The sequence below is a fragment of the Macaca mulatta genome, chromosome 6 (assembly GCF_049350105.2).
Source record: "Macaca mulatta isolate MMU2019108-1 chromosome 6, T2T-MMU8v2.0, whole genome shotgun sequence".
Taxonomy (NCBI): Eukaryota; Metazoa; Chordata; class Mammalia; order Primates; family Cercopithecidae; genus Macaca; species Macaca mulatta.
Window position 1 is genome coordinate 143,224,980 of NC_133411.1, and position 14,265 is coordinate 143,239,244.

General features: G+C 38.7%; 1 protein-coding gene across 1 annotated transcript in view; it reads right to left on the bottom strand.

Annotated features, from left to right (window-relative positions):
- The window catches only part of CDKL3 (cyclin dependent kinase like 3), a 75,922-nt gene that overhangs the window by 9,048 nt on the left and 52,609 nt on the right, over window positions 1-14,265 (bottom strand). Inside the window, 7 exon segments of the mRNA XM_078005208.1 lie at window positions 1,371-1,464; window positions 2,902-3,230; window positions 3,333-3,486; window positions 7,467-7,490; window positions 7,492-7,553; window positions 11,901-12,040; window positions 14,038-14,150. Coding sequence (XP_077861334.1) covers window positions 1,371-1,464; window positions 2,902-3,230; window positions 3,333-3,486; window positions 7,467-7,490; window positions 7,492-7,553; window positions 11,901-12,040; window positions 14,038-14,122 — 888 coding nt within the window. The 5' untranslated portion in view covers window positions 14,123-14,150.

Genomic DNA, 14,265 nt, shown 5'->3' on the forward strand with positions numbered 1-14,265 from the left:
ACCCAGTCTGAAACCACAGCCACACGCCACCACACACAACTAATTTATTTTATTTCATTTTTTATGGAGACAGGGTCTCACTATGTTGCCCAGGCTGAACTCAAATTCCTGGGCTCAAGCAATCCTCCCAGCTCAGTCTTCCAAAATGCTAGGATTACAGGTTAGAGCCACTGTGCCTGGCCAGAACCACAAACTTAACTTTTCATTTTTAATACTATTCACTGCACTCTGACTTTGAGCAAATTGCTTCAGTTCATTTTCTTAATAACTTACTTATCTACCTACAAAATGATATGCTTTGTGAACACTGGGAAAACCCAAAGGAAAAAAAATTAATTGCACATCCAGCATCTGGGAAACGTTCTGTGTTACCAGATTTTTGTTCATTTGAAAACAGATCATAAAATCCTGTCTAGGTCAATGAACACTCTTCCACAATGTAATGTGTAGTATTCCACTGTATGAATGTACACTAATGTACTTAGTCACTGGCTCTTGGACAAGTTTGTACTGTTTTCAGTTTTTTGTTATTATAATTAACATTTTGCTTCAATTTTGAATAAATCACCTTCCTATGTAAAAAGTTGTGAGGTCCCATTAGAGATGAATAATGCAAAATAAGCCAAAAACAAAACAAAAACAAAAGTTGGGACAGGGATGAACTACATTATTTTTTCTAGTGAAAATAAATTGTGTTTATTTGGCGATTGTTTTTAATCCATAAAGATATTAAAAACATTTTTTGGAAGTGAAAAAAAACAAAACTACTTCTGACTTTCAAAGGTGGAAATCCTAACTTACTCTGCCTAAGTCACATATTAAATACATAAATTAAGATATATGAACTTAATTAACTGTGATAAATTGATATATGAACTTAATTAATTGTGAAAGCACTTAGAAAATAATGGCCTATTTTCATCTCAGGAAAAAAAAAAAGAAACTTAAAGTACATTTTTAAAAGTGTGAGAGGCTGGGTGCATTGGCTCACACCTGTAATCCTAGTACTTTGGGAGGCTGAGAAGGGAGGATCCCTTGAGCCCAGGAGTTTGAGACCAACCTGGGCAACATAGTGAGACTTAGTTGCTACAAAAAATGAACAAAATTAGCTGGGCATGGTGGCATGTGCCTGAAGTCTCAGCTACTTGGGAGGCTGAAGTGGGAGGATTGCTTGAGCCCAGGAGGTCGAGGCGGCAGTGAGCTGAGATCGTACCACTACACTCCAGTCTGGGCAACAGAGAGAGATTCTGTCTCAAAAAAACAAAACAAACAGACAAACAAAAAAGTATTAGAGCCCTAAAGATACAGAAAAAGAAAACAGAAGTAATGTTAAAAGAGGCCATATTTTAATGCGTGGCTTCTTGCCTTACTTGAATAGGACCTGGATCCTCTTGCCTGCTATTAGGCATAACTTGTCCAATAGATTGTGAAGAAGTGCGTCTCTTTTTTGCTCTTTCAGTTAACCTATTATTTAAAAATGAATGAGAAGTTATTAGAACTCCCCAGAAATGCCTTTTTTTCTTTTTTGGGGGGGGCAGAATCTCACTCTGTCACCCAGGCTAGAGTGCAGTGTCATGATCTTGGCTCACTGCAACCTCTGTCTCCTGGGTTCAAGTGATTCTCTTGCCTCAGCCTCCCAAGTAGCTGGGATTACTGGTGCGTTCCAACATGGCCAACTAATTTTTCTATTTTTTGTAGAGACAGGGTTTTGCCATGTTGGCCAGGCTGGTCTCGAACTCCTGAGCTAAACTGATACACCCGCCTTGGCCTCCCAAATTGCTGGGATTACAGGCACGAGTCACCATGCCCAGGCGAAATGGCTTTGTTTTAGCTTCAAGAATTAATAAATTATGGCATGGAAGTCTATTTTTTGAACACTGAGTACCAAAATGCAATAGTGAGTCCTTACCTACCAATTACCCTAAAGAGAGAGGTGGTAACAGGGCAGAGAACAATTAGTGCATGTTAACATCAGTGGTGACAGGCATGTTGTGGGGTTACTCCTGCTGGCCTACTTGCTCCCTTCTATCTGTTCGGAATTTAGATCTCTTCACTACCAGCTTTCTCAATTTATGAGCTTACTGTCCAAGACTGACTGGCTTGCAACCATTGTTACTAGTATATGGTTTTGGCATCACCTCAAGAACAACTGGGCTCTTGCAGTCTATAGCCTGCTGTACCTTTGGACTGATATGGACATGTCCACTTGCTCACCTCTGCAGACCACTGGGCTTCAAAACCTGTAGCCCAAACCAGTCTGCTAGAATCCTCTTGGGCTAATGAATCCAGTCTCCTTTTCCCCTAGAATGACAGTAGTCTTCCTAAATTTTGAAGTGGCCCTACTGCCTTGTTGGACAGACCCTCACCATCCATCACACTGCCCTTGATTAACCAGACTCACGGACCAGTCTCTCAGTCTGTATCAGAGGTTAAATCTAAAACTGGCCTAATATGCTATTTTTCTCCCAAAATATTTCACCTTGAAAGGCTATTTGACTTACGAAAGATTATTTTTTACTATCCTTTCTCCACTTAGAGAATTTGCTATGATATAGAAATAAAGCTTATTTTGTTATACCAAGGCACACTGATACCAGAACTTAGGGCATATCAACGTTTTTTTTCTTCAAAAATAAAAACATTTTTCAAAGGGTCTTTTTTTTTCTTTAAATGAGGTTTCTCCAAAAGACATTAGTGAAAATTTAAACATCTATATGGGCAAGAAAAGTTAATTTCTTCTACAGCATTTGTAAGAAACAGTAAATGGCCCATTATACAGCTTTAATTTCAACATATTTTCTTCAAGTTCAGTTTACATACAGACACTATGAACATGATTCCTCGAAACACCATTATACAGGAATATTGTATTATTTAGGTTTCTTCTCTGTTACAGCTCACCTCACACTGGGGTGAAAGAGATTTGAATTGAGATTTGCAGCCATCAAATTACTATTAGTTAGATTGATGGGTGGCATTGTCATAGAACCTCCGCAATGTGGATTTTCTTTCAAGCCATTACAGTTAGTGCTGGGATTGATAGGGTTTGGCGGTTCAATGGTTACAAGTTTTGTATCTGGAGACATAGGATGAACATTTTCATTTGCATCCTGTTGACAAAGTCCACCTTCATACTCTTTCTTTTTTGGTTCTGAGATATCTCCTCTTCCTCCTTTGACTTTAATAACTCTGACTTTAATCTCCTTGGGCTTTTTCTCTTTTTCTATTTCCTGGAATATATACATCCAAAATCCGAGTCATGATAACAGTTATTTTTGTCATTAGAGTCTAACTATAATTATACTGGCTGAAACAAAAGCCAAAGTTCTTACCTTTCCCAAAACTGAACTACTTAGCAGTGTATTGGTATAAACTGTTTTTCTTTCATCTTTCCTGAGTTCATTTTCTTTAGAACTCTCTTTTGGCTTTATTAATGAATTGACTTTTGCTTCCTGCAGTAATTTAGCTTTCAGTTCTGGCATGAATCTGATAAAACAAGCAATATCAACGAGTAATCTTTTTATATATGCAGATAAAGTATTTTATCTTGAATAAACCATTTCATCAATTAATTTGTATTTCAGCTACAGCATAAATAATGCTATCTAATTACAATGCATGCCAAGAGATGGCCCAATTTACCTAATAAAAATTGCTTTCTGGTAAAGCTACATCTTTCGAAAATTATGCTATGGGAACCTACTATATAAAACTTTTACAAAATAGATTTATACTAATTAGATTCCTTTTGCGATGCAAACTCAACTCAGAAAAATACTGCTTTTAATGTTGATAAAAATACTATTATTTTTAAGGAAGACTCAGACCACTTTGACCTTTTCTGTGGTTCTCTCTTTTTTTTTTTTTTTTTGAGATGGAGTTTTGCTCTTGTTGCCCAGGCTGGAGTGCAATGGCGTGATCTCGTCTCACCACAACCGCTGCCTCCTGGGTTCAAGCGATTCTCCTGTCTTAGCCTCCTGAGTAGCTGGGATTACAGGCATGTGCCACCATGCCCGGCTAATTTTGTATTTTTAATAGAAATGGGGTTTCTCCATGTTGGTCAGGCTGGTCTCTAACTCCCAACCTCAGGTGATCCGCCTGCCTCAGCTTCCCAAAGTTGCTGGAATTACAAGCGTGAGCCACCGCACTCGGCTGTGGTTCTTTAAAGTAATAGAACTTTAAAAATGGACTAACTAGCTTCTAAAATCTTACTCTAGAGAAATGTAACAGAATACATTCATATTGGAGAGAGATTATTTTGGTTTTAGTTTGATTTCTTTCTTTTTAAAAGTTATTTTTGATTAGAAAGTCCATTCATGTGGTTCAAAGTTCAAAAGTCTATACTGAAAAATTTCCTTCCCACCCCTTCCCTGAACTGCACAAGTCCCTTCCTTGAAGCAGCTACAGCTATCAATTTGGGAAGGTTTTAAAATATCAGCCCATGAATGAATTCTTCCCTAGTCCAGCAAACTCTTGCTAGTGCTGTGCAGGGCACAGGCCTGATGACAAGCAGTGTGATGGAAAAAAAAAAAAAAAGAATCAGTGTGATTAGTTTGGCTAGATGAGAAAATGTCATACTCCTGTTAAATCACCCTTGAACTGCAGAAGGTACATGAAATAAAGAGGCACCTTATCAAAGGAAAAGGACTTATCCAAATATTTTCTAAGGATTCTATAAATTGAACTCAAGGTACTTTCACCCCACAAAAGTAAAAGCCTGATATCTAAATGTCCAAGAAAAATAAACTTAGTCTGTGTAGAACTGATATGAAGTAACTTTTTAATTCAATAACTGACATCTTTTTTTTTGATACAGTGTTTCTGTTGCCCAGGCTGCAGTACAGTGACACACTCATGGCTCACTACAACCTTGACCTCCTGGGCTCAAGCAATCCCCTACCTCAGCCTCCCTAGTAGCTGGGATTACAGGTATACACCAACATACCCAGATAATTTTTGCATTTTTTGTAGAGACAGGGTTTTGCCATGTTGCCCAGGCTGGTCTCGAACTCCTAGGTTCAAGCAATCTGCCTGCTTCGGCCTTCCAAAGTGCTGGGATTACAGGCATGAGCTACCATGCCCGGCCGATAACTGCTGCTTTTTATCAATGGCACTTCATTTTTTTATTTTTTATTCTTTTATTTTTTATATTTTTGAGACAGAGTCTTGCTCTGTCGCCCAGGCTGGAGTGCAGTGGCATGATCTCCGCTCACTGCAAGCTCCGCCTCCCTGGTTCATGCCATTCTTCTGCCTCAGCCTCCTGAGTAGCTGGGACTACAGGGTGCCTGCCACCACATCTGGCGAATTTTGTTTTTGTATTTTTAGTAGAGACAGGGTTTCACCGCATTAGTCAGGATGGTCTTGATCTCCTGATTTCGTGATCTGCCCGCCTCGGCCTTCCAAAGTGCTGGGATTACAGGCATGAGCCACCACGCCCGGCCTATTCTTTTATGTTTTGAGACAGAGTCTCGCTCTGTCACCCAGACTGGAGTGCAGTGGTGCAATCTCGGCTCACTGCAGCCTCAGCCTCCTGGGTTCAAACGATTCTCCTGTCCCAGCCTCCTGAGTAGCTGGGACTACAGGCGCATGCCCACGCCCACCTAAGTTTTTGCATTTTTAGTAGAGATGGTGTTTCACCATCTTGACCAGGTTGGTCTTGAACTCCTGACCTCAGTTGATCTGCCCACCTTGGCCTCCCAAAATGCTGGGATTACAGCATGAGCCACCACGCCTCGCCAATGGCACTTTAAATATATCATCTTATTTTTTGTTTTAGAGTAAAACTCCTGAAAGGCTCGAAGTTCTAGTTGCCCTCAAGGATTCTTTTGCTTTTTTCTACTTAGTCTATCTCCAATAGCAGTTCCTGGACTTTTCCATATCTGACCTTAGCTCCATCACATTTTTAACGGATGTCCATCTTTCTAATATGTCCAAAGACAAGCTCAATGGTTTTACAGTTAATGAGAAACTTTTCCTGTTTTTTTCAAAGTCCAAATAGAAAATAGTGTTTTTTTAGAAATACGGCTGATTCATGAATCTAAATTGTAATACAGATTATATGCTGGGCATGTCATAAGCAATGTGGGGCACAGAAGGGCCGTAATCCCAGCACTTTGGGAGGCCAAGGCAGGTGGATCACCTGAGGTCAGGAGTTCGAGATCAGCCTGGCCAAAATGGTAAAACCCCCGTCTCTACTAAAAATACAAAAAATTAGCTGGGTGTGGTGGCATGTGCCTCTAATCCTAGCTGCTCTGGAGGCGGAGGCAGGAGAACTGTTTGAACTTGGGAGATGGAGGTTTGTAGTGAGCTGAGATTGTGCCACTGCACTCCAGCCTGGGCAACAGAGTGAGACTTCGTCTCAAAAAAAAAAAAAAAAAAAAAAGACAGACAACAGGCACTACAACAGAGAATAAGTAGAAAAAAATCATTCGGGCTGGGCGCGGTGGCGTAAGCCTGTAATCCCAGCACTTTGGGAGGCCAAGGCGGGTGGTTCACGAGGTCAGGAGATCCTGGCTAACACGGTGAAACCCCATCTCTACTAAAATACAAAAAATTAGCCGGGCGTGGTGGCAGGCGCCTGTAGTCCCAGCTACTCGGGAGGCTGAGGCAGGAGAATGGCGTGAACCTGGGAGGCGGAGCTTGCAGTGAGCCGAGATTGTGCCACTGCACTCCAGCCTGGGCCACACAGCGAGACTCCGTCTCAAAAAAAACAAAAACAAAAACAAAAAAAATCATTTGGGAAGTGCATGCTAATTATGATAAATGAATGTCACCAGAAGAGGAAAAACCAGACTATTCTCTGAGTCAGGGGTCCGAACAGGAATAAAGCTAAGAAGTACTGATTGCTTATTTAATGTTATCTCTGGTCTATGATAACACTGAAACTGTAGTATGTAAAGAGCTGAGCACACTGCCTAGGACATAGTAACTGTGTAATGAATGTTAGCTGCAATTACTTTTTATTATTAGACTTTTTTTCTTTTTTTGAGATAGGATCTCAACCTGTCACCCAGGCTGGAGCGCAGTGGTGCAATCTCAGCTCACTGCAACCTCTATCTCCAGGGTTTAAGCCATCTTCCCCCCTGAGCCTCCCGAGTAGCTGGGACTACAAGCGTGTGCCACCACACCTTGCTAATTTTTGTATTTTTTGTAGAGACAGGGGTCTCCCTATGTTGCCCAGGCCAGTCGTGAACCGCAGGGCTCAAGCAATCTGCTTGCCTCAGCTTCCCAAAGTGCTGGGATTACAGGTGTGAGCCACTGTGCGCATCCTATTATTAGGCTTTTCATTCATGACACTTGTTAAGTCTACTATCTTTCTAGTCAATACCTGATACAATAACTCAATAAATTTTTGTTAAACTGAATTATTTGTTATGTAAAAGTAACCTATACAGCAATTTTCCTGCTAGCAAAATTTCCCAATACAAAATGCTTTAAAAAAATCCACATTCACTCAAAGTGCTTACTTTTCAATAAATCCATCTCTAGTAATACTCATGATGCAAAAGATCACTAGATGATATCCTGTCAGCAGGATCAATTTGTAAACAAGCCTAGGAAAGGAAAAAGATTGTAATGATAAGTGAGCTCTCAACAGGGCTCCATATGGTAAAAATTAAATTTATTTTACAAATTAAGAAGTAATTAATAATCCAGATCAAAAAGCATTCTTGAAAAGATGGAATTAGACCTCAGGAATTTCTGGTAGTAAGTTCTGACTGTTTATTTCCTTAAGGAATTTGCACTTGCAGAACATTATTATAGGTTAAATGTCCCATGATTCTAGCCAAAACAGAGGTCAGTCTGTTTCCGCTGAAATTAGCAAAAATTAATTAGCTCATTTTGATCCTCTTTTCTGCCCTGTGAGGTGGAAAGTTCATGTATAATCATTTGCATTTTACAGATCTGGAAGCATGATTAGTAGTTTGCCAAACAAGAGTTTTAACCCATGTTGTCTTGACTCCTAATCCAGCACTCTTTCTATAGCATAATACCATTTTGCAAATATTCAAGTCTCTAAATCTTTCATTAACCCATTATTAAATCAGCTCTTTTCTGTTTCCCTTTCTTGGTATAGAAACAAACAAACAAAATATGGAAGGAAGTTTTGAATGTTAAGTTGTACATAACAAATCTGTATGTAGTTAAATAACAATAATTATAAATGGAACACATTTCTTTAATCAAAATATTGAAGACACGTTTTGAATAAAAAGCATCTGCTTTATAATTTTCATTCCTCCCGTGAAAGGAGGTAAAACAATAATAGTTAACTTCTTTTTGTAGAGATAGGAGTCTTGTTATGTTGTGAGGCTGATAAACTCTTGAGTTTAAGTGATTCTCCTGCCTTAGTCTCCTAAACTGCTGGAATTACGGAATAGAGCCACCATGTTTGGTTTTTAAAAATTTTTTAGAGACAGGCTTTTACTCAGTCGCCCAGGCTGGAGTGCAGTGGTGCAATTATAGCTCACTGGAGCCTTGAACTCTTTGGCTCAAGATATCCTCCTTCCTTAGCCTCTTGAGTAGCTCAGACTACAGACACATGCCACCATGCCTGACTAGTAACTTTTATTGATGCTTACTACATACCAGACAATGCTCCAGTCTTTTTCTCCATTCCATCCCAACAACAATCCTACAAAGTAAATATTATTATTATCCTCATTATACAGATGAGGAGACTGAGGCCCAGAGAGATCACGTAATTTGTCTAAGATCTCATAAGGAGAGGAGCCACAACTAAAATCCAGCAAATCCAAGATAATTGTATATAATATTATGTTTCTGTTTATTTCAAAATGCATATTTAAACTGATTCACAGAAAAAAATCTAGAGATCTGCTGTACTATAATGTGCATATAGTTAAAAATGCCATACTGTACACTTAATAATTTTGTAAGAAGGTAGATTCCATATTATGTGGGGTTTTTTTTTTTAACCAAAATAAAAAACATTGATTCACAAAGAGAAATTATTTAAGTCTATTACCTACTTAATGATGTGGCAGTCTTTAAGACTGCAACTAGTTGGCCAGGTGTGGTGGCTCATGCCTATAATTCCAGCACTTTGGGAGGCCAAGGCGGGTGGATCACCTGAGGTTGGGAGTTAAGAGACCAGCTTGACCACAGGGAGAAACCCCGTCTCCACTAAAAAAAAATACAAAATTAGCCGGGCGTGGTGGCACATGCCTGTAATCCCAGCTACTCGGGAGGCTAAGGCGGGAAAATCACTTGAACCTAGGAGGCAGGAGGTTGTGGTGAGCCAAGATCGTGCCATTGCACTCCAGACTGGACAACAAGAGCAAAGCTCCATCTCAAAATCAAAACAAAACAAACAAAAAAAAATAGTTAAAAATATGTGCTCATTTTAGAACATAATGGTAATCTATCACTAAAACTTAATATAAAAAATGCTAAAAGGTCTGACCAAATCATAGAGGCAGACAATTAGAGGCAGTCCTTCTGCAAATATAATTCAGTAAATTTAAATATATGCCCTACTTTGGAAAGTGTAAAATATGACACTTGGGGAAACAGATTGGCAGTTTCTTAAAAAATTAAACATATGCCTACCCATGACCCAGCCATTCTGTTCTTAGATATTTCTGCTGGAGGAATGAAAATACACTGTGTGTTCCACACAAAGACGAACATGAATGTTCTCATGGCAACTTTATTTGTAATAGCGAAAAATGGGAAATAACCCAAATGTCCAACAACAGTGAAGGGATTTTTTAAAATGTAGTATAGTCATATAATGAACTACTACTCTGCAAAAGAGGAACAAATTGCTGATACATACAAAAACATGAATGAATCTCTAAACCATTATGCTGAGTGGAAGAAGCCAGACATGAAAGAGTGCCTACTGTACGATTCTATTTATATAAGATTCTAGGAAATTCAAACTAATCTATGGGAAGAGAAAGCAAAACAGTGGTTATCTGGGGACAGAAATGGAAGAAAAGATGAATTGTAAAAGGACACAATGAAATTTTGGAGAGTGATGGAAATGTTAGGTATCGTGTGTGTGTGTGTGTGTGTGTGTGTGTGTTAGATATCTTGACTGTGGTGGTGGTTTCATGTGTGTATACATGTATCAAAACTCTTCAAATTGTACATTTTAAGTATGTGTAGTTTACTGTTCATAAATTATACCCCAATAACATTGTTTAGAAAATTTATATCTAGGAAAAAAAGTGCCCTACATCAGATATCAAGGTGTATTTTAAAGTTACAATAATAAATCAAAGTTGTACTACTTCTAGAATAAAGAGAAAAATCAATGTAACAGAAACAAACCCACACATGTATAAGCTTTTTGTCTATGATAAATGTAGCATTCCAAATCATTGGATGATTCTAGTTGTTTAAAAAAAAAAAAGCATATTGCAAGTTTTGCAAATGTATTGCAAAACTTATGACAAAAGATTAATGTGCTTTTTTCACAAATCAATGAGAGAAATATTTTAGTTGACACACAGGTTAAGGATTCTTTTTTTCTTTTTTTATACAGGGTCTTGCTCTGTCACCCAGGCTAGAGTGTGGTGGTGCAAGCATAAATTACTGCAGTCTCAAATTCCCGGGTTCAAAGGATCCTCCTGCCTCAGCCTCCCAAATAGCTAGGACTACAAGTGGGTACCATGACACCCTACGCTTTTGATTAGAGATAGGGTCTTACTATGTTGCCAAGGCATGCCTCATGCCACACCTGGGAGGCAGAGGGTGTGGTAAGCCAAGATCGCAGCATTGCACTTCAGCCTGGGCAACAAGAGCAAAACTCCATCTCAAAAAAAACAAAAACAAAAATAAAAATAATAAATAAAAAATTAAATTTTAAAATAATAAAAAGGAATTATATAATGTTTTCATTTTCTCCAGTTCAAGACAGATTTTGGCCTTGGTGTATCTTCAGACATTAAAACTATAGCTGCTGAGGTCCTGTAGATATTTTAGTACAAAAAATATGTCCCTAACAGGGCTAAACTAAATGTTAAAAGGTAGTGATAAACATAGTAAGTCCTTAGAATTTCTCCATTTTTTTTTTTTTTTTTGAGACAGAGTCTCTCTCTGTCATCCAGGCTGGAGTGCAGTGGCCTGATCTTGGCTCACTGCAACCTTGGCCTCTAAGGTTCAAGTGATTCTCCTGCCTCAGCCTCCCGGGTAGCTGGGACTACAGGTGTATGCCACTATGCCCGGCTAATTATTTTGTATTTTTAGTAGAGACGGGGTTTCACCATGTTAGCCAGTATGGTCTCAATCTCCTGACCTCGTGATCTGCTGGCCTCGGCCTCCCAAAGTGTTGGGATTACACCGTGAGCCACCGTGCCTGGCCCATTTCTCCAGTTTATACCTAATTATCATTAAAATAGAGATAAATTAAATATAATGAACATAGTTATCTTAGGGGGCGTTCAGCTCTGACAGTCTATGAATTTTAATTTCTCTGTACTAAAGACATAACTTTCTACAGATTACATTACTTTAGGAATCCTTTTGGAATTTCATTAAAGTGATAATTTAAAACTGTATTATAATTTATGCAAATTTCTCAGATATAAATTCTTAATTTCTCAACATACATGAACTGACTGGGCGCGGTGACTCACGCCTGTAATCTCAGCATTTTGGGAGGCTGAGGTGGGCAGATCACCTAAGCTCAGGAGTTCCAGATCAGCCTGGCCAACCATGGTCAACATGGTGAAACCCCATCTCTACTAAAAATACAAAAGTTAGCCGGCCACAGTGGCAGGCGCCTGTAACCCCAACAACTTGGGAGGCTGAGGCAGGAGAATCTTTTGAACCTGGGAGGCGGAGGTTGCAGTGAGCTGACATTGCTCCAATGCACTCCAGCCTGGGTGACAGAGCAAGACTCTGTCTCGGGGGAAAAAAAGACATACATGAACTATATCTGCCAACAATCCATTAAGCTTTGGATATTTTTTTCTTGCATTTTTGGGGTGTTGAACTTGAGGAAGAACTACCCCAGCAAAAATGGGGCTCTTGGAAAAGATATTCTGCAAGTGAGGTGACAAATTGCCTGAAAAGAGAAAAAAAATGTATATTTTAAAAACAGAGAAATTAGTCTATAATCAAAATAATCAAACTGCTATGTGATCTAAATTAGATACTAAAAACTGATATAAGGAAGAATATCAATTATGTCTTTTAATTTTTTGAAGTTGAATAAAAACTATCTGAACATGTCATAAAAAATTGAGGTTTCCTCAGTTATCTGCTGATAGCCCACAGGCAACATAAGATATAAAACCACCAGGTTTACTTGCTTTTCCCAAACTATAAGACATAATATGTAACGCTGTCAGAAAATGCACATTCCAACTTTTATGCATTTCCATGTGGGTATCCAAATGATTTTACTATTAAGTGTTCCTCAGCAAAATACATTGAAACCTTACTCAAAGTAGCTAAAATATTAAAGGTATGTAGAAATCAAAATATTGCAAAAAAAGAAACAAGGCTAGAGTAGTAGCAGAATGGAAAGAACTATAAATATGAGTGGAGGGAACTAAGTTCTAGCAGTTTTGCTATAACTAGTTCTGTGACCTTGGGTAAATCTCTTCCTTTTTGTGCTTGGTTTTCTCATCTGTGAAATGATAGGATTAAACCCCACCATCTAAGGTTCCTTCTGATATTAATCTCTTAACCAGAACTTCTTAAAAGACACAAAAAAGTGAGGTGTCTTAAGGCTCTAAACTATATCTTAAATCAATAATTATCCAGGTTTCACTGTTTTTAGAATTGTTCATAGTATCTTCCTCATAAGCCTGTAATTACAAATTTATGCATACCTTCCCCACCACACAAAGAGCTCCTCAAGCTTCTCAGTCAGGAATAGTAAAAAATAAATCTTAGCCAGGCACGGTGGCTCACGCCTGTAATCCCAGCACTTTGGGAGGCGGGCAACATGGCAAAACCCTGGCTGCACTAAAAATGCAAAAATTAGCCGGGCATGATGGCACATGCCTGTAGCCCCAGCTACTCGGGAGGCTGAGGTGGGAGAATCACCTGAGCCCAGGAAGTCGAGGCTACAGTGAGCCATGCTTGCACCACTGCACTCCAGCCCAGGTGACAAAGTGAGACCTTGTCTCAAAAAAATTAAAATTTAAAATTAAAAAAACCCACAAATCTTGAAATAGCACATTCAAGGCTAACCATCATAATGTTTTGGTGGCCAAGGCAGATCATCAAATAAACTCTCATCAAATATATTCTTTTTTTTTTTTTTTTTTTTTTCCTGAGACAAAGTATCATTCTGTTGCCTAGGCTGGAGTGCAGTGGCGTGATCTCAGCTCACTGCAACCTCTGCCTCCTGGGTTCAAGCGATTCTCATACCTCAACCTCCTGAGTAACTGGGATTACAGGCGCTTGCCACCACACCTGGCTAATTTTTTTTTTTTTTTTTTTTGTATTTTTAGTAGAGATGCGGTTTCACTATGTTGGTCAGGTTGGTCTCCAACTCCTGATCTCAGGTGCTCTGCCTGCCTTGGCCGTCCCAAAGTGCTGGGATTACAGGCATGAGCCACCATGCCCAGCCTTCATCAAATATGTTCTTGAATAAGTTATTTAGCTATCTGGCTGTCTATTATTGTTTTCTTTAAAAAGAAGGGTGGTTTCTGAGTAAATAATTAATTTTCTATTTCCCAGTCCTTTAAAAAAGCATCTGACTCAACTCTACTATTTGAAGTCCTTATATAGAGGTACAAATATTTGAAAAAGCCTAATTTAAAAACAACTTTTAGACAAATTAAAGTACATTCCTATTGTACTATTCTTCTTAGCATCAACAATCAACACATGGCTTAGCTATTTATATCCTAGCAAAGAAAATATTATTTGCAAAAACAGAGAATTTTCTGCCTTCTTTATCAGCCCAAGGAACCCATCTGCTGTCATCTATCAAAACAATATGCTTCCCTGTTCTTACACAGAATAGCTAAATTTGAAAATCAAGCAGAATTGATCTGGCAATATTTATTTTAGACATGTAACTCATGCTATTTCAGTAATACCTACCCACTTTCAAAACAATTTTATGGAGTAAATCCAAATCAGAGCTACTAGGAAGATAGGGATTTCCAGTCGCCATCTCAATGATCATACAGCCCAAAGCCCAGATATCCACAGGTCTGAAACAGATCAGGGAAAAACAAATCACTTTTTCATGTAGAAATATATAAATATATTCTTAAAAATATGTTTAAAGAAGGCTAAAGAAACAAGTGGTATCATTTGTAAGTTTTG